General features: G+C 42.7%; 2 protein-coding genes and 1 pseudogene across 3 annotated transcripts; all 3 read right to left on the bottom strand.

The window, feature by feature from the left end:
- Nucleotides 1-656: 656 nt before the first annotated feature.
- On the bottom strand, nt 657-1669 carry LOC147455359 (uncharacterized; annotated as a pseudogene). The gene is made up of 3 exons (XR_015188341.1): nt 1203-1669; nt 1035-1100; nt 657-935 (listed from the first exon to the last, which is right to left on the bottom strand). The product of XR_015188341.1 is annotated as an uncharacterized LOC147455359 (transcript).
- On the bottom strand, nt 1123-6126 carry LOC147455358 (uncharacterized). The gene is made up of 6 exons (XM_086514155.1): nt 5746-6126; nt 4117-4699; nt 2833-2956; nt 2632-2754; nt 1982-2203; nt 1123-1902 (listed from the first exon to the last, which is right to left on the bottom strand). Exons 1-6 carry the CDS (start codon nt 5976-5978, stop codon nt 1850-1852), a joined length of 1338 nt encoding a protein of 445 aa, XP_086370281.1. The 5' UTR covers nt 5979-6126; the 3' UTR covers nt 1123-1849.
- A 10136-nt stretch (nt 6127-16262) lies between these two features.
- LOC147455357 (uncharacterized) lies at nt 16263-24334 on the bottom strand. The gene is made up of 10 exons (XM_086513699.1): nt 24132-24334; nt 22118-22151; nt 19271-19426; nt 18982-19106; nt 18789-18879; nt 17855-17883; nt 17440-17721; nt 17141-17373; nt 16977-17045; nt 16263-16478 (listed from the first exon to the last, which is right to left on the bottom strand). The coding sequence occupies exons 1-10, from the start codon at nt 24332-24334 to the stop codon at nt 16408-16410; spliced, it is 1293 nt and encodes a 430-aa protein (XP_086369825.1). The 3' UTR covers nt 16263-16407.
- Nucleotides 24335-25687: the final 1353 nt, after the last annotated feature.

Here is a 25687-nt window from a genome sequence, read left to right as displayed (position 1 = left end):
GAAAAATATTGTAAATGAAAGTCTATTTTTAGTTTACTTAACTTGTTGAGTAATGTAAAAGGCAAGAAATTATAATTTATAGTGACTTGTTTGTTGTTACTTGGGTACTTTCATTCAAGAGCCTCGGATGTATAATTGTTTGAAATGATAAGGCGCTCTAGAAATCCCTGATTTTGGTTTCAAACATGTACTCTTAAGATTGTCCTCCATAAATGAATAGCATCTTCCCTCAAAGCCACCTTGACCATTAGCATCAGAGCCCAGACCTTAATGTCAAGGCCGGCTGTACCATCATGTACATACGATTGACATGTGCGCATGTGCAGCTACAAGCTAAACGACAAAGAGTCAATTTTCTTTCAAGCTATCAACCCAACCCATTAGGAGCTAGTTTGTATTGATAGTCTTTAGAACGAAGTATGTGGGCCGTGGTGAATTGACCTCTTCAATTTGAGCTTTTTTAACAAGACTGTACATAAAATCTATGAGGAAAACTTATCAGAAGTCTCCCAAAGATTTGAGACATTATACCCAACACACAATCAATAGATAAGCCCGAAGGGTTGAGCAATTCCAGCCAACGGTGCTTCCATAGTTTTCTTTTTTTTTGAGAAGAAAGTTGCTTAACCTCATGGTGAACCTTTATACAAACGCTATAAGACTTGAACTAAAAATATTTTCTTGCTCTTAAACTACAGATAACTATGGAGTGACTACAATTAGGAGGTTGCAATATAGATTGGACATTTTCCATATGATTCCTTGTGTGTTCACCGTCCAGTAGGGCACTACTTTGCAATGGGCCTCCTAGTACATGGAAGCTTCTCACGATCATCAAGCTCCAAGACGCACTTCGCAAGCTAGGATGACAATTTTATGGATCTCAATTTTGAAGCTTTTAGCTTTGCTGAATGAAGCAAAGACCTCCATTTGTCCTTCATGACAGCAAAAGCACCTATCAACACTCCAGAAGTGCCTCAAAGATATTCTGGTATGCTAGTGATTCGTGATTATCGGTGACGTAGGAGACAAACCTTCAAGCTTGTTGTGGGAAGATACCTGTCTCTACTGAGAAATAAGTCTCTTTAATGTCCCTCCATCTATTTGCAAACAACAATTACAGGTCACAGAAAAAGTCCAACATAGCAATGGTTTCAAAATCGAAACCTGTCCTCTCAACACAAAGAATGGAGTAATTTTACCTTCCTACCCCAAACTTCTCAACTGCCATCACAAGACGCCCTATATCAACACTCATAAATTGTTAATTTGGCTGCTTGTGGCATCTTTGCAGTTTCGCGGCCCAAAGCTGTTGCTGCTTTGCTGAAAATGTCGAATTTTCTCTCAAGAAATGCCAACTCTTGGGAGGCATGGTGAACATATATTCATTTCTTCTCTTCAATGTGATGAAGTCTCCATCCTCAATCTCTTCAGTCCCTTCTACACTGGTTGCTGGTGAATTTACATGACCCTCTGTGCTGTAACGATGTTGAGACTCAAAAGTAGCATTCAGACTCAATTTTGCTAAAGGAGTGGCAACGCGATCATTTCTGTCGTAGTAGCAATCATGTTGTACAAGTAGACAACTTACAAGGAGAAGGCTCTCAGCCCACATTTTTTCATTCGGGTTGCCCTTGCTGCATGCCTGTGTTCGAAGCTTTAGCTGCATAGGTACTTGAAAAAATTGATGTGTCAGATTCTAAAATCTGTTTTCGTCTTCTTGTTTGGATGTACAAGGTTCAAGAGTCTAAAAAGTTTCCTCTTTTTGGACTGTTTTACAGCTGAGTCTAAATGTTATGTTTTCCAAATCCACAGAGCACATAGTATTTTTGTCATCAGCCAACACTGCTCATGTACTTTGTTGCAACGACCTTCTGCATTTTCTAGAAACAACTTGAGCACCTACAACGAAAACAGCTTGATATGGTGATGCTAGTATTTTGAAGAGCCTTTTTATGAGAGTTGTAAGATAGATATGCACCAAGTGATTGTGGTTGAATGGACATTGAGGGAGGTTTAACGTGCACATGGACGACAGCCCCATAATTTACTTTTTGAATGTTATCAAGTTTGTTGCTCACTGCAGCAGCTCCCCTTTGCTCCACAGCTTGCGTCAAAATTTTCCTGTTGTTCTGTGTCTTCCTTCCAAATTCACAGACCTCTCCATTAAACTTGCACTTTGAGGATCCCATAAAATAGCTGCCTGCTTTGGAAAAAGCCAAGCTTAGATCATTTACAAGCAACTTTGCAACTGCTACGGCAAGGATATGTGACAACACAAACTCAAAATACAGCCTTTTCTTGCAAATTATGCATGCTGTTTGGTATAGCCATTTCTCAACCCAGCTGATTGCATGTCATTAATAAGTGTAGCAAAAGAGCCGTGCTTGCAACGAGATTTAATAGACTGATTACACTACTTAGACCGTATGAACATTATATTCTCACATCTGAGTAATACTTGCTGTTGGTTTCATACAACTTATCAAAGTTTCTATAACAAAAGATAAAAGTCAAAGGTAGATGAACATAACTCAAGCCATTCCCATAATTATGCTATAAACATTAATTGATGCTTCCACATATCAATTAGTCCGTTGAAAACTAAGCTCATGCACAACAATTATGTACCTGCAGTAAGAGCCTGGCGAAAACAATGACTCAGCTCCCGAATATCCTTCAAGATTTGTGTCAGATGAAACTCTTGCTTGGTTTCTTGTTTTTCAATCAGCTGCCAAATCTCACCTTGTACATCTACAACAAAAAATCAATACGTTTAATGTGACGGGTCCAAGTTGTAAGGCTGGTGTCCAAACTTCATATATAGGCTACCATGTAGATGAACCTTCAGTTGTTCCACTTGATCAATGTGGTGGATAGTGTTGATGTGACTGTTGCTTTCAGCTTGTTCCACTTGTTCCCTCCTGATTGTAGTCACTCCTAAAAGAACTTTCATCTTTGTGATCAAGTGGAACAATTAAGAGCTCGAGTTCCCCTCTTTTAATTCCATCTGCTCCTCTTCGTCAAATTCATCACAAAGATCGCCATTGGAGAAGTCCAGCAAACTACTCATGGTTTTAAGCTTTTGAGATGCAAACAAAAGTGACTATGTTTGCCTCATGCTAAATCCATTGCAACATTCCACAATACTTGCAAAAGTATTATCCAAATCATTTACTTGCACCATGTTTATAATAAAACTACAATGTCGATACATCTTGCTCAAATCGTACACATGGGACCTTTATCTTTCGTACACTTAGAAATGATTTTGCCAAAAAATAAGATATACATCTTGTGGATACATCTAGCAAACTAAATATATCTAAAAGCTATACATTTCGTACAATATAATATACCGATTTTTTTAGATGTACAAAAAGGTAGACACACATTGTCGATGGTCACTTTCTCAAAATCTGAAAATTAAGTCGATCACCACCATTCTCCTACTCAAATTCCTGCATGAGACAAAAAAGAGAAAATTTTCAGATTTGATTTTTTCAAGGTCAATACATAATACATCTCATCAAATAAAGAAGAAAAATGTGATGCATCTTTTCTACATACCTCGTGATCCCTCACAAAATCGTTAAAGACCTTCCAATCATTCTCATCAAGTACATACTTATTGCTGCTACAATCATATGTGAGGTTTGCAAGAGCGATGACACTACCAATGCTTATCATATCAAGGTAGGTCAGGTCATACGTAAAGCACCTAGTTCCTTTTGCTTTTTGATACCAACCAAGTTGAACCTCCACGCCTGATGGCCTATCTGAAAGGCTCTTATATTCCACACATGCACCGCCAACCACTCTTCTCATCTTTTGGACTCGTCCCACATACCACACACTTTTGGCTTTCTTCTTGCCTCCCAAAGAGCTTGGCTTAAAAGACCTCGTGATCTTCCCTTGTACTATTTGTTCGTGAAAGAACACAGCACAGTCAGAACCAATGCCAAATAAGTTCTCGTTTGTCTCCATAAGTTTTTTCTCCTCTTTGTTATAGTACACACCTTTTCGGACCCTAGTAAGTATATCCTTTGACAAAGTTGGATTGCCATTGAGTTGGCTGACCAATGTAGACTTGAAGAGAAACTTATTGTCTTCAACCTCAACAACCGGATTCACCTCTTCTTTTTTATCTAAAATGGAATCTACAACATGCCTTATTCCACTTGTAGAAGCATCTTCATCCGAATCTAGTGCTTGGTCCACCTCAATAGGATATTCCTCATCTGTATCAAACTCTTGAAGGTTTGAATTTGCATATGTGTCAAACACTCCAATGGACCAAGGTTGCACACACCACTTCTTGTCCTCTTTACCTTTTGGTCTCATATGTAAGCGTTCACACATTTCTTGGGCACTTTGCAATCCTCTTTGCAATGCAATAATGACCTTCTCCTCAGTTGAAACACAATCATAGTCACCTAAATTGGCTTCTTGCATGTCCTTGTTGAGATTTAACTCTCTCCATATATGTTCCTGCTTCTTGTGAGCTCTTGTGAATGCCACACCATCCTCCTTGCATTCAAAATGGGCAAGCCTGTTCAAATTGCCTATGCTGTGAAGCATGTCCATCAAGTCATAAGTACGCTCTTGCCCAACCATACTTCCGACTTTGCTGAAGAAGATTTCAGCTGCATCTGAGCCAGTGAGATGTAGAGGGCACTTCAAGCTTGGATGAAAGTCTCTGAAATACTTTATTAGCAATACCACAAAATGACAGGAGATTTTCACATCCAAGAATGCCTCCTTGCTAATAAAGTTTGTTGATAATGTATACGTTGGATGTTGCAATATCCAAGATCTCCAAATTTGAAAGAAAAAAGTCACTTTGGCTGCTAAATGAACTCTTCCTGCAAAACTCAAATGCGGAGACAAGAAAATGTCAATATAATCTCCAGCAATTTCAAGATAGGCTTGTGTCCCTACCATACTCCTCTCTTTTCTATGCTGCCCATTGTTTGCCAACTCTCCCAAACACCATTGCACTTGTCTGCCACATATCCTTTGAGTTGCTGCCCAATTTTGACGATCATCTCGCATGATATCGCCTTCCTTGAGCATATGCTTGTCAACAACAAAGGAATCATATACAATGGTAACATGATTCAAGGTGACCCATACATCACCAAGAGCCAACTGACACTTTGGTTTATCAAGAACATTGACGAGATTCTTTCTATTGTGTACAATCTTGATCATGCATGCCTAAAACGTCTCCTTTTGACAATTTGGCTAAAAGAGACCATCCATCCCATTCAATCTTGAATCTAGTATCATGTTTGTCAACATAATCAGCTAGCATCAATGCTCTTCGACGACTGTCTCCATCTGAGACATGTCCGATAATCGGACCTACTTTAGACTTGAGCTTCTCATCCCATAAGCTCAAAATCTCAGCCCATTGTCTTCGAACCAAATCGATTACAAGTGCAATGAGCAACCAAAACTAAGCGTGGAAGTGCTTCATGAAGTGGGTTTGCCACAAAGACTCTTGCATAACCACCAATCACATGATTCTCAAATGCTTTAACAGTCATATCATAGCCTATTTTCCCCGCTCCGACTTTGATAAGCTTGAAGTTCCACACTCATGGTTCTCCATCTTGTATCCATCAAAACCAACGAGCGTGTCATCTTTTGGGTTCCACCTACAACATTAAGATTTAAAAACATAAAAGATGCAAGAGCCACTACAATTCAACATGTCCATTATAACTATTTTATGTTTACCTTATCCGTTTCTTTATGGCGGTCTCATCCTCCACCAAGATGAATGGAATTTGTGATTGGATTCCATGTTTTTCTTTCTCCTTTTGATATATTTCAGCAATAGCATCAAAGATATAGCCATGTATGCCTAGTAAGAATTGTGTAGCAAGTCTTTGGCTTCTTTTTGTTGTTGAGAGTGAAGATCCATTGAGATTGGCAGCAAGAAAGTCATGCAACCTTGGTCCACCCCACATCCTTGCAACCTCAAAAAAAGCCTTAGTATTTGCACTATATCTTTTGCCTGCATTTGGCCTCAATATGTGAAACCGGCCTATTCAATCCAAAAAGGGCGGTAGACTTTACTTCAAACCTTGATTTAGCTTTCACCCATTATTAGTCGTCTATTTTACCTGCACTATAGTGACACAAGAGAGGGGAATGGGATACAGATGCTAGAATGCACCTGTATGAGAAGACCGACACCAGATTGGCCCCTAACTTAAGCGCCCCTTTCGGTATTTCTTTATTGCTTAAAAGAGGGAATAAACGTTGTGGATCCCTACAAGCTGCCCTGCACAAACTTGGCTGAATTTCAACTGTTCCGGCCTGATTTCGGTAGCATAACTGTACTAGGACTCTTCACAGTCAGTATTCCCATGCATTGACTAACTTTTCCGACGCATACGGGCACTTTGCAAAACCTGGCGAGAATCTGCAGCACGCTGAATTCTCTGTTTTCAGCCCTCAAAATGCGCCAGATCACCTGTACAGCGGTCCCCTTGCGTCCCCGAACCTCCTGGGGGTATTAGGGTCCGTTTAGGGCCAAAACCCTAAACCTGCAAAAATACACAGCAGCCTGTAATTCACTGTTTCGGGTTCCGTTTCGCGTGCCGGTCGCATCCGTAGCAAGTCCTCGAGCTCCCGCACCTGTAGGGCTACTTGCCCTTTGAATCGGACGAAATTTCTGGCGTGAAACCTCTCCGAATTCACCTGTGCCTGCGGGGGGATTAGCCGCTAGCTAATCCAGTACCTGTGCAAGAGGCTCTTGCCTCAGCAATCGCGCATGAACCCACACAACTGTACATTGGTCAAATGAAGAGCCCACTAGTGGGGCATAACATACTGCCAAAGGGGAGAGAGAGGGCAGTGCGTAGCGTGCAGGGCATCACTCCTGGCACCACACTGTACATAGGAGGGAAAGCAAGCACTCCATAGCTCTTAACCTGTGACCAAACTGAAAATGAGGCTCTCCCTCCTTCAAATTCAGCGCCACTTCTTGTTGCATGAGGTAAGTGCACCAGAAGGTGCCACTTGGCACATTTATAAGCGTTTTCCCGTTTCGGGGTTGCCGCCTAAAAATCTCCCAACCGGCTGCCCAGTTGACTTCACGGCAGAGTAAGAAAATGTTCCCTTTGTCATTCCGGAGGTAATGACGTCAACACATTTTCATGTCCCAAAATAGCAGTTCCCTAAATTTTAGGAGATGCTGCCATTGTATCTTTCTAGGTCATCCGACCCTCTTTGTACACTGCCGCCACATCCAGAACTGAAATGTAGCCTCTGTAGCAAAGGATTCCACTTTGGCTAGTCAATGACCCCACTTGGCTAACCATAGTCCTTGTCCAACCTTAGTGCTCTCTTGCCCTCAGGCCTGGACTCCCTCTGGACAGTTCCACACTAGCTATGCAATGCAGGGCAGTTAGATTTCCCGAGGGGTGTTTCCAAAAAGTGAAAGTAAATAGATAATAAGAAAGAAATCAACAAAAAGGATAGATAGTAGTCACACGCTGGTGACATACCCCCCTCTTGAAATCTCAAACGTCCTCGTTTGCATCTATGTCGTACATGCTCCTAGTCAACACTGATGTATTCAACACCTGTCGACACATGTACGACACATACATGCTCATTGTCAACCGTGGTGTATTCAAGACCTCGTCGACACATGTATTGCCTGCGTGTGAACCCTGTCCCAATGACATAGTGGTAGCTTCGCACTCTGCCATTGCTTTGAGTCACTAACTTTCCAATGACAAAATGGTAGCTGCACATTTTGCCACTGTCTTATAGTACACGTTGGATCCCGTAACACTTTCGAGCATACCCAAACCGACAGTTTAAGAATGCAGTTACACATGTACTCTTTAATAGAAGCAATTACTGTATCCTTGACAAACTGACAAGAAATACTCGCTTCTATAACACTAACCAAACTTTTAGACATTCCATAAGAGCAATTGCCAAACTGACAATCTGTACAGCTCTAACATTCATGTAACAGGTATTTCATTTGAGCTCACTTTAAATACCATGTACATCATTTGTTTCAGAAGCCATTGTCACACTGACAATCCATGTAGCTTTGAAACTCAAGGGGTCAAGGTAGGTTGCAAACCGAAGGCTTCAAGGTAAAGTGATAACACAGTTGGTGACTCTGCAAGTTCACTTTCTTCCATCCACTTAGCATCCATTGGTGGATAGTTTCTGAACTTTACCAAGTAACGCCTAGCAACCATGCCTTTCACTTTCCTTTCTTTGTGTGCCAAAATCTGTTCAGGGACCAAGATCTCGTCAAGTTCCTCGACTTCCGGCTGATCTTCAGCTGGCATATCTTCTGGCACATCACCCACATAGGGTCTGAGAAGACTCACATGAAACGCATTGTGAATCTTCCAACTGTCAGGCAATTTCAGCCTATATGCAACATCACTGATTATGTCGCATACTTGAAAAGGCCCATAGTAACGCATGCTGAGCTTTGGAAACAGTCTTTCCTTGCCCTTCATCTTCTTTAACCTTGCCTTTTCAAAGCGTAAAAGCACCCAATCACCAAGTGAATATACCACTTCACGACGGTGACAATCAGCTGCTTTCTTTTGCTTTGCCTGAGTCTTTTCTAAGGCCACTTTGACCTTCTTGTACATTTCATCCATGTCCTGAACATACTTATCTGCTTCAAATATTTTGTCCTTTGTATGCAGTATGGGAGGAACTTTCTTGCCACCTTCAACTATCTCAAAAGGTGCCTTGCCAGTTGATGAATGCACTGTATTATTGTATGCATACTCCACCAATGGCAAATACTGCTCCCACTTTCCTTTATGCTCTGACACATAACACTTCAGCAGATCTAGGACAGTAGAATTTGCCTCTTCTGACTGCCCATCTGTTTGAGGATGAAATGACGAAGAGAATTTGAGCGTGGTGCCCATATTCTCAAACAAGCCTCTCCAGAACAAACTTGTCATGCGTGGATCACGGTCGCTAACAATCGACTGTGGCATGCCATGATACTTGAAAATATTGCTCATAAACAAGCGTGCCATCTGATCTGGCTTTATCTTCTTCCTGACAGGAATAAAATGAGCCTGTTTGCTGAATCTGCAAATAATGGTCCAAATACCATCGTTTCCTGTCTACGTTCTCGGAAGATCAAAGATAAAATCCATAGCAATACTTTCCCATGGTTTATCTGGAATAGGTAGTGGTTGCAATAACCCTGGTGCCTTTTGCCTGTCAAACTTGACCTTTTGGCATATTAGGCATTCTCGCACAAAGGCATCCACATCCCTTCTCAATGTAGGCCAATAGAAGAATGTCTCAACCGCTTTAACTGTAGCATCGATACCACGATGCCCTGCATACGGTGAGACATGACTCTCTTCCATAACTTTGCGTCGCAATGGCTTTGTGACACACAATCTGCCATGCATCATCATGAACCCGTCTTTAAGAAGATAGTGTTCATGACGTTGTCCATCCATTAGTTGCTCGAAGACCCTTGCAAAATCTTCATCATTTGCATACTGTTCTCTCATATCATCAAGTTCATGATGATAAGGAATCGACACAGCTGAAATTTGTGGCTTCCTTGACAAGGCATCAGCCACAACGTTCTTCTTGCCTTCCACATGCACAATCTGAAAATGGAACATGGACAAGATATTTGCACATCGCATATGCTTCTCAGATAACTTTGTCTGTGTCAAGAAGTACCGCAAGGTCTAATGGTCCGTTTGGACAACGAAATCTGCACCTAGCAGGTAGTGTTTCCAACTTAAGAGCGCATGAATCACAGCCAGTAACTCTTTCTCATAGACCTGCATGGTCATCTCTAGCCCTTGCAAAATTCTGCTCTCATAGGCTACTACCCTGCCATCTTGCATTAGCACTGCACCAATGCTACTACCGCAGGCATCACACTGGACCACAAATGACTTCCTAAGATCTGGCAACACAATGACTGGATCTGAAGTCGTCTTTTTCTTTAAGAGATTAAAAGCTGAAATCTCTTTTTGTGTCCATCTAAAGGTGACTGCCTTCTTTTGAAGAGCATGTAAAGGTGAAGCAATCTCGGCGAAATTTCGGATAAACCTTCTGTAATAGGAGCATAGTCCCAAAAAGCTTCGGACATCATGCACCGTCTTCAAATTTGGCCATGACTTGATCGCTTCAACTTTTGCAGAATCCATTCTGACACCATCCTTTGAAACAATGTGTCCCAGAAAGTGAATCTCTTCCGGAAAAAACTCACTTTTCTTTGCATTGATGAGCAACCTATGACTGCGTAGCTCTTTGAACACAATGGCCAAGTGATGCCTATGCTCCTCTTCATTCTTTGAGTAGACTATCATGTCATCAAAGAATGTACCAACAAACTGCTAGTGTGGACGAAAAATTCTGTCCATCATCCTATTGAACGTAGCAGGAGCATTTGTGAGACCAAAGGGCATCACTAAAAATTCGTAAAGGCCAAACGTCATTCTAAAAGCAGTCTTGTGCACATCCTCTGATCTAATGCGGATCTGATGGTACCCACTCTTTAGATCTATCCTGTTAAACATAGCTACTCCTTCTAATTTGTCCATAATATCATCAATTCTAGGTATAGGGAACCTATTCTTGATGGTATTCTTGTTCAGTGCACGGTAGTCGATGCACATACGCCATGAGCCATCCTTTTTCTGCACCAACAACACTGGAGAACAGAATGGAGATGAACTGGGCTGAATCAGCCCCTTTTCTAACAGCTCCTGTACTTGGCCCATTATCTCTTTCTGCTGAGCCGCACTAACCCTGTACGGAGGCTTATTTGGTGGGCTACTACCTGGCACCAAATCTATCGCATGGTCCTCGGGTCTCTCTGGCGGTAATTGAGACGGTAATGAATCAGAAAAACAGTCACTATACTGTTGTAAAAACATTGACCTTTCTTTATCTAGCACAGATAAATTTGATTCATCACAATCTGACACTTCACGTGCAAAAACCAAGTACGCAGAAAGATGCTTTTTCATTACAGAAGTAATAGCAGAAGCTGATACAGTAGGAATAGACTCCCCTTTAAGCTTTACATCCAGAATATGAGTCTTTCCCCTGCTCTGTACAGTGATCTTTTTGTTGTAGGCATCCACGATTCCCTGTACACGAAACAACCAAGGAATACCTAACAACACATCACATCCGTCCAGTGGCATGATGTAAAATTCTTCAGCATCTACATAGGACTGGTGTCACAAATGCGGGCACCACGTGCCAATAGAAAAGAACAGACTGAACAGACTTTTAGCACTTCAATAACAATTGTTCAATAACAACTGAACTGAGAGAGAGAGAGAGAGAGACGACACGCGACACGGAGTGGCGAAATTCCACCCCAGAGAGTATTGGCCCCAAACCTTGGCGCCCCTTTCGGTATTTCTTTATATTACTGCTGATTCGCAAAGTACAACAGCCGGGGAGCACCTGCTCTGCAATCTGCGCGCTGAAGAGTGCCAGAGAGGGCCCCCAAGGCTCATATTTAAAGGCCCAAAGCCTAAAAGCATCAAATATGAAAAGCTGACTCCAAAAAATCACTTTCCTAAAATTTTGGGATTTCCCTAAAAATCCGCCGCGAATTCCGGGACGTCCGTACAGGTGTCACATCATCATATTTTGATGTTCTGCTTTATTTTTAATGCCTTTATGTCACTTGGGGCCCCATCGGACGGGGTCCCCTTAAGTTGGTAGGACTTCTTTTATTGCTTGTTCTTCTTAGGGTTTCTAGAATTAGGGTTTGTAGGTTTTAGGGTTAGGGTTTCCAGAATTAGGGTTTGCAGGTTTTAGGGTTAGGGTTTCCAGAATTAGGGTTCAGCAGTTAGGGTTTCTGGCAGAAATTAGGGTTTGCAGGTTTTAGGGTTAGGGTTTCCAGAATTAGGGTTTCAGCAATTAGGGTTACCACGTCCTCACTCTATGACACTTCTTCTACTGCTTCTTAGGGTTTAGGCCCCTCGGCCGGCATTTGTAAGTTGGCTCCATTCTTTAGGCTTTGACACGTCAGCAATTTGCTACATCTCCCCTTCTTGAAAGAGAGTAATCGTCCGCGATTACAGCATATCTGCAAAACAACTCAAGTTAGCTCAAAAATTTCCGAGGGACATTCCGAGGGACAATCAATTTGCTCTTTTTATTAAGGAGTTAGCTTCTCCTTTCTGCTCTTTTGATCAAGGAGTTAGCTGCTCCTATCGGCTGTTTTGATCAAGGAGTTAGCTTCTCCTTTCGTCCATATCGGAACTCTTGATATTCCGGCGTAGTAAAATTAGCCATCACACCCAGACCGTACTGATCTTCCTCGGGTGTCTTGATGCACTGTCTTGATGCAGTTAGGGTTTCTGGCAAAAATTAGGGTTTGCAAGTTTTAGGGTTAGGGTTTCCAGAATTAGGGTTTTAGCAATTAGGGTTACCACGTCCTCACTCTGTGACACTTCTTCTACTGCTTCTTAGGGTTTAGGCCCCTCGGCCGACATCTGTAAGTTGGCTCCATTCTTTAGGCTTTGACACGTCAGCAATTTGTTACAACTGGATATGTAGACGCAACTTTCCAATGATGGGTGTCACAGCCTCTGTATGGCCAGGACATGCTAAACCTGCCTCTGTTGTATACCCCATCTCTTCAGGTCTGATTCCCAACTTTGAAGCCAATTCTGGAGAAATGAAGTTGGCTTTGGCACCTGGATCAAAGAAGATAAGCACTGTTTGATCCCTGACCTTTCCCCATGCTCTGCAAAGCTCACTTGCATCTGAATTTGGCTTGTCGCCCACCATATCTGGCACTAGACCAGCCATGGGCTTCTTTCCTTTCCTGTCCCTCTTGTCTTCAGAATCAGTTGGCCTTTTCTTTGTAGGACAGTTGTAAGCAATGTGGCCAGGCTGCTCACATATAAAGCATTTGTTCTCTGTCCTCAGGACCTTCTTTTGCTCTTCTGACTTGCGAGGAAAACGTCTTTTCCATTTCTTTGCTGGTCCTTTTTCTGATTCAGCCGTAGCTTTGTCTTTTCCTGCGTTGGTTGACTCCTGAGTCCCTTTAGAAGCCTCATTGGGAACGTGCTTCTTGGCTGAATTTTTCTTGCCTGATCCTGCCTTGACGCCAGTGTTAAATTCACAATCTTCTCCCTTGAGCAAACCATTGCCAGTGTTTGCTACCTCGATAAGCTGCGTCAAAGTAGTGACTTTTGTCTTCGTACAGTACTTTCTCAATCCTTTGGGTAGGCCACAACAGTATTTTTCAATCTGTTCTGTCAATGGCACAAACCTATAGGAAGTTACTGGAAGTAGAGCTTTCCAAAACTTCCGATTGTAATCATCCAGATTTCTACAAGTGGCAGCATTTAGCTGGTGCCATTCTGTCATGACATCTGCTTCAAAGTCATCAGCTAACCATGCTGCTGCAAAAATATGCTTGAAGTAAATCCATGTGGACGGAGCTTGCCCTTGAAGCAATAAAGTTGTCCACCATTGTCCCGCATTCCCTGTCAAGAAAGTGGCTGCCTTGCGGACCTTTGAAGCCTCTGTAAAGTTTCCCCCTGCATAGGCCTTGTCAAACTGCTGGAGGAATGAGAGAGCCTTCTTCCTGTCATCAAACCCTGTAAAGGTCGTGAATGACACACCTTTGCCACCTTCTTTGTACGGAGTTGGCCTCTCCAGCGGCGTTAAATTGTCATATGGAAGTGACTGAAACATGGGAACACTGTTCGGGTTCATCTGTGTTCCTTGGCCGCTATTAACTTGACCTGGAAATGCCATATTTGGCTGCTGATTTGTAATTCCAGCCATACCAAAATTTGCCTGTGGCATCCCAAATTGGCCCTGAGTGCTTTGAAATCCTGGTTGCATACCCATGACACTGTACATGGGATTAGGCATCATCGTTTGAGCACCCCCAAACACTGTTCCTGGCGTATAAAACTGATTTCCAGGTGCATGACCAGCCATGCTCTGGAATACGGATCCACCTCCAAAATAGCCAGGGTGTACTGAAGGTGGTGGGAAGACCTGTTGCATAGCCTGTAGGTTGCTTCCCTGCCCATTAGAACCAGCTATAGGCTGTTGAAAGGTGGCGGGCTGAACTGGTACAGCTTGAAAGACTGGCATCTCAGCCACCTGTTCTTGCACCTTAGGCATAGGTTGTGAAGATTGCATGTTCTCCGTCAAGTGTACCAGGTGTTTCCATTGACTGTGCGGTATGAATCACCTGTACTCGAGCCTTAACAGGATTTTGAATATGATCCAGTGACCCAACTTGCTGAGACGGAACAGGAGGTTGCAGAAAGGCTAAAAACCTCGGATTCTGCATTACTTGTGTGAACATAGCCACAGCAGTAGCCAACTGGGTCCTCAATATATCGTCATCTGTCTGTGGTGGTCTTGACGACTCACCCACTTCATGTGTCTGTTGACCCTGTGAAGAGGAAACCTCTTCAGCCACATCATCTGGTCTGTCAGCCATAATTGCAATTCCCTGTGTCTGGTCTATGATCCCCTGTGTCTTCAAGCCCAAAACTGACCAAGGCTCACTTCTATGGGAAAAAGTGATTTAATCCCGTCGATGGAACCATGAAACCGGCCTGTTCAATCCAAAAAGGGCGGTAGACTTTACTTCAAACCTTGATTTAGCTTTCACCCATTATTAGTCGTCTATTTTACCTGCACTATAGTGACACAAGAGAGGGGAATGGGATACAGATGCTAGAATGCACCTGTATGAGAAGACCGACACCAGATTGGCCCCTAACTTAGGCGCCCCTTTCGGTATTTCTTTATTGCTTAAAAGAGGGAATAAACGCTGTGGATCCCTACAAGCTGCCCTGCACAAACTTGGCTGAATTTCAACTGTTCCGGCCTGATTTCGGCAACATAACTGTACTAGGACTCTTCACAGTCAGTATTCCCACGCATTGACTGACTTTTCCGACGCATACGGGCACTTTGCAAAACCTGGCGAGAATCTGCAGCACGCTGAATTCTCTGTTTTCAGCCCTGAAAATGCGCCAGATCACCTATACAGCGGTCCCCTTGCGTCCCCGAACCTCCTGGGGGTATTAGGGTCCGTTTAGGGCCAAAACCCTAAACCTGCAAAAATACACAGCAGCCTGTACTTCACTGTTTCGGGTTCAGTTTCGCGTGCCGGTCGCATCCGTAGCAAGTCCTCGAGCTCTCGCACCTGTAGGGCTACTTGCCCTTTGAATCGGACGAGATTTCTCGCATGAAACCTCTCTGAATTCACCTGTGCCTGCGGGGGGATTAGCCGCTAGCTAATCCAGTACCTGTGCAAGAGGCTCTTGCCTCAGCAATCGCGCATGAACCCACACAACTGTACATTGGTCAAATGAAGAGCCCACTAGTGGGGCATAACATACTGCCAAAGGGGAGAGAGAGGGCAGTGCGTAGCGTGCAGGGCATCACTCCTGGCACCGCACTGTACATAGGAGGGAAAGCAAGCACTCCATAGCTCTTAACCTGTGACCAAACTGAAAATGAGGCTCTCCCTCCTTCAAATTCAGCGCCACTTCTTGTTGCATGAGGCAAGTGCACCAGAAGGTGCCACTTGGCACATTTATAAGCATTTTCCCGTTTCGGGGTTGCCGCCTAAAAATCTCCCAACCGGCTGCCCAGTTGACTTCACGGCAGAGTAAGAAAATGTTCCCTTTGTCATTCCGGAGGTAATGACGTCAACACATTTTCAGGTCCCAAAATAGCAGTTCCCTAAATTTTAGGAGATGCTGCCATTGTATCTTTCTAGGTCATCCGACCCTCTTTGTACACTGCGGCCACATCCAGAACTGAAATGTAGCCTCTGTAGCAAAGGATTCCACTTTGGCTAGTCAATGACCCCACTTGGCTAACCATACTCCTCGTCCAACCTTAGTGCTCTCTTGCCCTCAGGCCTGGACTCCCTCTGGAAAGTTCCACACCAGCTATACAATGCAGGGCAGTTAGATTTCCCGAGGGGTGTTTCCAAAAAGTGAAAGTAAATAGATAATAAGAAAGAAATCAACAAAAAGGATAGATAGTAGTCACACGCTGGTGACAATATGTTTGTAGTCACATCCTTTAAGAAGTCCCATAGAGCAGGTTTTCCACCAAACTTACCTAGTCTATGGCCTACTAGTATATTGTTACAAACCTCTTTACATCCTTGCGGTTTAGGGACTCCATGTTTGCTTCCCTTAAAGTTCTTACTCGAACTGAAAGAATCGCAATATGAGCCTTTGCCCGCCATAGACTAAGGGTGAGATCTCTTGCATGCTTCTTAGCAATGAGAGTTTTTTTGCCGAAGCTCTTGTTTGGTGAGAAAGTCTAATCTTCTTCCACAATCCGTTTCTCTAGTGCCTCTCTTCTTCTCCGCCTTCTTCCCCCTAAATAATCTCAACCTAAAATCATGAAGCTTAGGTATACCCTTGCAATGGTTGCATGAGAAAGCTTCAAATGGTTGCCCACTGCTAGAAACACGTAAACAACTAATATGACAAAAGCAACCATCTATGTGAAAGATTGAACTTCCATCATTTAAGATAGCCTTTGTGAAAGACTCTACAAACCAAAGCTTTCCACCACACTGATCATCTAACAAAGGCTTCACACTAATATTCTCGTTGTTCACTTTGATTTCGTGAATCCATAAACCCCAACATAAAAAATTCAAACTTACTGAAACATTTTCACTTTCTTCATTGTCATAGAGTGAAGGGGAATCACCATGAGCTGATCTTTCATACTTTGTAGAAACCACAAACTTGCTGAGAGATGTTTGCATTGGATCATGCTCCTTTCCCTTTCGAGGACACCCACCTAAGCCACTTAGAACTACCTTGGATGTTTGCAACCCCTCCTTCATGATTGCCTTTGTATGCAAGATTGACTTTGAGTGCTCCATGAGGATGGTACATAAATCTGACCTTGGAGGCACAAACGCAACCATGTGTCATCATGCTTACATCTCATGCTAACAAAGCTTTTGTCTTTGAAATCATGTGATGTGACTGCAATGACTTCAAAGTCCCAACCTATATGCAAATAGAACACACAAAAAAGTCAAACAAGTCACAAAACCATTCTATCTTTTGAACATTTCAGTAGCTTTATAACAGTTGAACACTACCTTCATTGGTCTCCATCAAAGAGCGTAGAGTTTCTATTGAAGCCTCTATTTCTTTCCTGTGATCTTGTTCTTCATCAACCAATACACGGTGCATCAAATCCTTTCCAAGCCCACGAAATGCTATATAATTTTTTTCATGTCTTTTGCTCTCCAAAATGTGCGTTATCATAAAATTAGCAAGACAGTTATATGCAGCATGCTTCCCTTCTATTGAACCTTTGCCATAAAAAGAGCTACATTCAAAACACCAAATTCACACTTGGGCTTCCCCACTGACATCTTCACTGCATAATTCAAACCTATCATCCCTTGCAACCTTCATTTGTTTCAGCTTTGATCTTATTCTAACACATTCTTGTTCCCATTGCTCAAGAACATGTGCACTTAACAATTTGCTTGTAAGCTTGGAAGTGGGACCACTCAAAGTGTCCCCTTTCTCATTATCAATTTGGTTTGAGCATTGTCGCTTACTTGGAGAAGGAAGTTCATGCATGCTATCGGCACTCCTCTTAATGCGTACTTGAACCTTATCGTTGATCGTCCATCGCTCTTCTTGTCGTCTCTTTATAATATAATTTCCTCTATGAAGACAAAGGATCCAATCATAAGCTCATCACCCTCTATCTGTTCACAAACTACAGAAAAGGTGGGCTTGTCTTCATCTTTCTTTAGCCTCACAAGGCCTAAATTGTCCTCATTATCATCATTAATCACTTGAATCTTATAAAACGATCCCATCTAGCCTGCAACACAAAGCATGTTTAGGGGCTATGATTGTAGAATGCCATATCTACTACAAATAAGAACTAGAGAATCAAAAATCTACTAGAGCTAAAAAATCTGTTGTAAATCAAAATGAGAAACCTGAATTAAATCATAAATAAAAAATCTGCAGTAAATCAAAGATCAAAAATCTGTTGTAAATCAGAAATCAAAAATTTGTCGTAAATCTGAAATCAGAAATCAGAAATCTGCTGTAAATCAGAAATCAGAAATCAGAAATCTGCTATAAATCAGAAATTTGAAATCAAAGATCTGAATGTTGTCATCCTCATGCTGGTCCTATAAACTCCCCATACAAGTGCCTTTATGTGCTGTTTTTGGACTGTTTTTCAGCCATACAAATGCCAGAAGAATTGGGAACAATGCCTCATTGTTAGAGGACAGTAATGGGAATGTTTAGGGCTGAAAAGAGAGGGTTTTTGTCATTGGAAGCGAGTTCCGGATTGGGGGTTTGTTCAGGGCAAGTTTTGAAGCCGTTATGCTGCCAAAATTTTGCTAGAACAGGTGCAATCTAGTTGGATACAGGCGTTATCTAGTTGGATACAGGTGGAGATCCCCAGAACTCTTCTTTTGTAACTTTGCCCTCCAAGCAAATAAAGAAATACCGAAAGGGGCGCCAATGAAAGCACGTTAGCAACCAACTTGACGACCTACTTGCACAATAGAAGACTCTCTATTTGCCTTCTTGAACGCCTCAAACAACGTGCATTGAGACATGTCCACGACCGCTCTAAACACTAATATAAATCATGAAAAGAAAGACAGACTTATGTCAAAAACTTGTTTTTGACAAAGTAGATTCAAATCATGGACATGGTATTGACAAAAAAGGAACAAGATACGAAGCAAAAAAAGGTTTGCTGACCCGTGATTCGTGAACAAGCTTTACAACTAAAGTACTCCAAGCTTTAACAATCTCGTCACTTTTCGAACATATCTCTGCGTCCAAAGATGTACTACACACACATAAACAAGGTTCATGAGTGCTTTATTGATTGAGAAGCACCTAATTTTTCCACATCAAAAAATACAGTTTGCTAGTTCTTAGCATTTGGCACTGAAGCATAATTATCGAGACTGGAAGCGAGTTTTTCAGATGAGAAACTCTGCCTAGATGTCGATTGCCACAAGTTACAACTCGCAGCTTCCAAGTTCGCACCCTCCGGGCCTCAAGACTTTGAGTCTGTAAAGAATGGTTAAGTGTGAAGTTTGAATACATGAAAACCTTTTGGTTTTCAGTTTCCAATGCTGAGTTACTCCAAGATTCAAATACATTAAGCTATTTTAACAGTAATGTACAATGTACACAGAGGACTCAGGAGGGCGAGTTACAAGAGATGGACTCACAATCTCACAGCCTACAGGGCCGAGTAGGACAACTTGCAAAGTTGCAGCTGGAGAGCCTAGAGCCTGGAGGTGACGGTCGACCTCGTGACCCCTGAGTCCTGCACACTGACAGGAGACTCGCCGCAAGTATGGCGACTTGTAGGTTGGCCGCTCCAGCTACATCCTTCTCTCTTCACGCACGCCGCGCGTTATATTCTCTGCTCACTGCTCAAAGCTACCTGCCTAGAAACAATCTCTGCGTATTATTTTTCAGCCCGCGGCTTAGCCAAATAACGAACCAGGTCTAATAACCAAGTTTTTCATTGGCAATTGGCCTTGTTGCCTTGGCAGCTGGGCTTTAATGGCCACTTTGTTCTGGACTCCAGGCCTCCGACCTCTAAAATTAGCATTTCACATCGCACTAGAGTTTTTTTATATATATAATGGAAGTTGGAACTCTGGCATGAAAACTAGGCATCGTCGTTGATGCTCGTCTAAATTTCATGGGCATCAAATGATGCCCTATATGGCACTTGATGCCCAATTTGGCTGGCGGGGGGGGGGTTGTGTGTGTGTATAATGGAAGTTGGAACTCTGGCATGAAAACTAGGCATCATCGTTGATGCTCGTCTAAATTTCATGGGCATCAAATGATGCCCTATATGGCACTTGATGCCCAATTTGGCTAGCCGGGGGGGGTATGTGTGTGTGGCTGGCAATGCTAGAGAGGAGAGCAGAATGGGGCTGGCGTTAGCAGAAGAGAGAGGAGAGGATCTGAGAGATGGGAAAAAGGTGAAGGGCATTGAGTGGCCCGAGTGTACCTCAAAAGGTCCCAAGGGCCAAATGTTGTCAACAACTGATCAAATACATCATTAGTCAAAACGGGATTTTTTCCCCAGAAAGACCTTCTGCCAAAATTCTTTTTCATGATTCGAAAGCTTTAACTCGATCCACCATCCAAGAAATCCTATTATTATACATAACGCTCATAAAACAAGACCTTCCCCGATATTCGTAGGAAAAGGCCAAAAATACTTTTTCCTATTTTTAGCCAGGAAAAAAGAGAAGATGACTGTAGGGCCTTTGCCCTTTGGGCAGGCCAAAAAGAAGAAATTCATACTACAATATCAAGATAGAAATCTTTCCAAGATTTGAAAATCCATTGCTTCGATAGATTAAATCTTTCAAGTTAAACCACTACACTTACGCCTCAAAAAGTTCTAGTCAATTTTATTAATAAAAAAGTCCCTTATGTAGATACATATATATGGTCTAAAATAAATCCTTATGTGAATAAATATCTGTAAGTCAATTATTTTTTTCAATTCCTTCTGTTGATTGCACGTGATACACAATTTTTATACTAAGTGACCCCCCCCCCCCCCCCCCCCCCCCCCCCCCCGAGTCAAGATGGATTTCCTACATAAAGTCCTTAAATAAAAAATTGAAGCATATTGCATGGAAAGATAATCCAGTTGCGGGATAAGCTTTCAAGAGCAAGGTATGAAAATGAAGGAGACATGATTGTCGAGGGGATGATGTAGGCATAAGGTTCTATAGTTTCTATCATGCCAATGGTGATCATGTTTGACTGCCAAATGCACTTGAGTCGTTTAAAGAGGATCTATATCAAGGTGACTGGTTGCTCATTGGACCCTATGTCAGCACTTCGACAAGGCAAGAAGGGTGGAATGATCAAGCTATCAAAATAATACAAAGAAAGGCCTATGGATACTTTTTGAAACATGTGTACCTATGGAAGCATCCAAAACAAAGAAATAGAATGCTGTCGAGAGTCATGAATGATAAGGACGCTCAAATGAGCTTATAAAAACTTCCATGTAAGGACAGGGGTCCTACGGGCAAGGCCACCGGCATGGTCGGACAGTGTGTATGCTAGGGGAGGCTATAAGATAGCATGGTTGGGTGGTGGAGACTAGCACATGCATTACTCGCGTCCTTTCACTGGTATCCGAGCTATTCTTGGGAAATAAGAAAAACGGGTTTCATGTGCATGCGACACGCATCTTCTCTCCCATGATCTGCAGGAACCTCCATAGTGCAACAAAAATAAGACAATCATAGAGTTCTGTGGGCACCGCGAGGAGACAGCAGACCACGGACAGCAACCGCAACCGCCCCACCTACGTCCTCCACAGCGCACGACCAAGGCAGGTGACCAAGGCAAACTTGATCGACAACTCTATGGCACCTAGGCTCCATTGATTGCACACATAGGAATGTCCTCTAAATCCTTGCATGAAGGAGGGTTGAACCCACCCCACGAGGGTAAGAGGCCAACACTCTACCATGCAAGTGCATGCGCTTGATTTTCAACTTGCTCATCAATTACCCGACTAAATGAGCTCGAAATCCCAGTCCCCTATCGGAGAGAATCTCCAAAGGTGTGCCAAAACGGCAACAAATGCACTCAAATTAGATGAAATCACTCACGTCCTTGGCTGTGATGCGCTTTGTGGGTCGAGCTTATACCCATCAGGTCATATACTCCACCCCCATAATGATGTACTCCTTACCTGATTGAGTGCAAGGTAGTGGCCCTATTGCATCTATTCCACATTTTTCAAAAGGCCCGCAGGTTTTAATTGGGTGCTGATTTTCATGAGCAAGATGCCTTGGTCTGGCTTTTTGGCAAACCTCGCATGTGCAGCACCAGTGTTGTACATCTCAATGGAGTCTAGGCCATATAAACCCTGCTTGTAAGATCTTCCTGATAGTGATCTCTTGTGCAAAGTGGCCACCACACACACCTTCATGACAGCTAAACAAAATATGTTTGATCTCTTGGGATGAGGGAACTCTCATCATGACAGCATCTTTCCCCTTACAATACAAGTCCTCACTTACCAAACTATATCTGGTAGCCTTCTTTGCCAGCCACCTGCGTTCAGTTTTACTCATGCCAGAGGGCGCTTCACAATGCTCAAGAAAGTAAAGTAAATCATGCAACTCCTCCTTTCCCTAGTATAAAGGACTTTTCACAAGGACAACACCTACCAAGAGAGTTTGTAGTTCTTCAGCTGCTAAGGCATCTGCTTCTCGATTTTGATTTCGAGGTACAAAGTGAACTCAAACTTCTTTAAAACCCTTCAACAAGGCCTTTGCTTCCCTTACTTAAAAGACAATTTGTCATTTTTACAGGCCCAAATGCCAACCATTTGCTTAACAATTAACATGGAGTCACCAAAAACGTTTAGCTTTGTGATGCCTTGAGAAAGACAACATTGTAAACCTAAAACAAGGGCATGGTACTCTGCCTCATTGTTAGAATGAACCTGTTCTAGGTGAAGAGCTTTTGCAAAAATCCTCTCCTTTTCTAGACCTAGTATCACTATTCCTGCTGATGCCTTGTCTTTTTTTCTCTTGTAAGATCCATCAAAATATAGACTGCGTGCCCCTAATCGAAGTTCAGGCTCTGGGATAGGTGGTACCTTACTAGGTGCCTCTTTCTTTATCTTTTCATAACACCTTTGTGTGAGGACGTCTGCCAAACAAGTACGGGTGGAATCCTCTACCTGTAGTGTGTAATTAAACTCTTGAAGCTGCACCACCCACTTGCTATTCTTTGAGACAGTTCCATGTGTTGTAGGGCATATGGAAAGACTTCCTCAGTTGCGATCACCACAAATTGTCTCGAAAGCAAGTAAGCCCAAAACTTTTCCACTGCAAACTTAAGAGCTAGCACCAATTGCTCAGTTGCGTTGAAACCCTTTTCAGCAGCTGTCATCACTCTACTAGAGAAGTAAACTAGTCTCATGAGAGATGTCTTTGGGTCTTTTTGCATCAAGACAGCTCCTAGAGCTTCTGGGCCTACACTAGGATTCACATAGAATAATTCACCCCATGTGGGCTGCAGGTCGACAGGCAATGAGCTCAAAATGGTTTTAACTTCTTGAAAGCACCTTTCACCCTACTCACTCCATGCCAATTAGTGTGTTTAGTGAGTTGCTGCAAATGATAGATTGCCTAAGAAAGGATATGTATGAATCGTCCCATGTAGCGAACCTTTTGAATGAAGGAGACTAGTTGCTTCACATTTGAAGGAGTACGTAAGTCTAACAATGTCTTTACCTTTTCAGGGTCAGCCTCAATACCATCTTGAGACACAACATGGCCTAGTAGAGTGACCTTACTCTCACCTATATGGCACTTATCTTTATTTAATTGCCCACCCAATTGGGCGACACGGGTGAAGCCTTCATCAACCTTGGAAAGATGCACTTCCCTAGAGCTGTAAATGCAAAAATCATCAATGAAGACTCGTATGGATTTACCAAAGTAGGGTTGAAACACCAAGTTCGTAAACCTTTGGAAAGTAGTTGGGGCATTAGTTAAGCCAAAAGGCATAACTCTGTAAGCAAAACACCCCCAGGGCGTTATGAAGGTAGTCTTCCTTTGATCTTCATCAGCAATTCTGATCTGGAAGTAGCCCGAGTACCCGTCACACACTGTGTGCCTTTCATGACCAGCCACTTCATTTAGTATCTCATCTTGGAAAGGCAGAGAAAAATGGTCCCTTTTTGTGGCTGCATTTAGAGTCTTGTAATCAACACACACCCTCCACTTCCCATTTTTCTTTGGTGTTACCACAACCGAGGACACCCACTCGAAATCTTCCACTGGGTAGAAAAATCCTGCATTGAGTAATCTTTTCACTTCCTTTAAGAGAGCATCTTCTTGCACTAGCCCTAATCTCCTAAGTCTTTGCATCACTGGCTTGGCACCTTCTTTCAATTGGATATGGTGTTGAGTCACTGTTACTCCCTTAATGTGTTCATAATCAGTTATGAAGAGACTAGCATGCTTCTTTAGTACCTACAAATAGGGTCCTTTTTCTTCTTCTGGTAGGTCTTTAGCTAACATCTCTTCTAGGCCTGTGACTTCCTCCTTGTGTAGAGAGTCTTGACTACCCTCTCCTTCTAGGTCTTGTAGTACTATACCCATTAGCTCCAAATAACTAGCATCCTCCTCAGATGACTCACCCTCAGAAAAAGAGTAGTTTCTTGTGCTCCATTCATCCACCGAAGTCTCCATATCCAGGTCTTGTTGTCTACCCTGTTTCATGTCATACACAATTTTTTGTTGCTTGCCACCGGCCTTATGACTTGGACGCAACTCAAGGGAACCTATCTCCCAATCCTGCCTGGCCTTCATAGCCATAAGCCAAGGTCTTCCAAGAATTAATGGGTAGCCCTCTCCCTTAGTTGGGAACACATAAGCATCAATTGAAACTGCCACACCAAAAGCTGAAACCTTAACTCCATTAACCTTTCCCATGAGAGGCCGGCGGGTAGACAAACATGCGAATAACCTCCCAACCATCCTATATATAGGCCCCTGGCCCTCTTCCATATATAGATCCCTTTACTGCATGTGTGTCCGGCACATTGCCCGGGCCGTGCCCGTCTAGTGATCCTACCCTTGGCATGACATTACTCCCCCCTTGGAGAAGCGTTTTCGTCTTCGAAAACACAAGTGGTGGTATCTTCATAAGAACACGAATGTTTTCCGCCGTGGCATCCCTCATGGATCCAACGGTTCGTTGAATCGGAACCCGGTTCATTGGGAGGTTCAATGAAATCAAGAGTAACATCTTGATTTTCTACATTATTGTCCCTGTGCTACTGTCTTGGTTAACCGACTCATAATCAAAAGAGCGTGAAGCCTCCATTTAGAACTCACTTGAGAATGCTAAACGAGTTATCACAACTAAGAGATGTTTAAATGCATAGCCAGGTTTCAGACTTTATGAAGGTACTGGAATGTGCAATATAACCTCGTCTCTTCATCTGCCATGGTTTCATAGTTGATATCTAGTTGCTTTCCTTCTCGCCAATCATACACCACCGGTTGACCCTTCTTAAGAATCAAACGACCACTTTCCCATTTTTTATCTGCATTCACAGCAATGAGCTAAGGCCTCCGTAGGATGATGGGATAGCCCTCCCCCTTAGCTGGCATGACATACATATCCACTCGTGCATCTATGTTACATACAAAGACTTTTACATTTTCAATGATCCCCAAACACTTCACACTTGAGTTGTTGGCTAGCCTAGCTTGACAATTAGAGGACTTTGTAATTTCAAGCCCTAACCTGTTCATTGATTTTTCCGTGATCACACACATTTGAGCTCCACCATCAACATATACATTAGACACCTTTTTACCCCTTATGTAAGCATCCACAATGGGTTCCACATCTTTTTGTAGCTTTGAGGCCACAACCTTAATGGAAAGATTTGCTTTCTTTTTTGGAATTCTTGTACTTACCAACTTTGGCCATTGCCTTCTTACTTTGGCTGATAGGTGTAGAAGTTGAGGCCATGAAATGTTTGTCTTTTGGGTTTGTAAATCCTCCAGGATGTTGTAGGGCTCTAGCTCCTTTCCCAATGGGAAGTCATTGATACCAATTTC

This window comes from Adiantum capillus-veneris, chromosome 6, assembly GCF_014529385.1.
Source record: "Adiantum capillus-veneris isolate H3 chromosome 6, ASM1452938v2, whole genome shotgun sequence".
Lineage (NCBI taxonomy): Eukaryota > Viridiplantae > Streptophyta > Polypodiopsida > Polypodiales > Pteridaceae > Adiantum > Adiantum capillus-veneris.
This window is presented reverse-complemented; position numbering and strand designations above follow the sequence as displayed.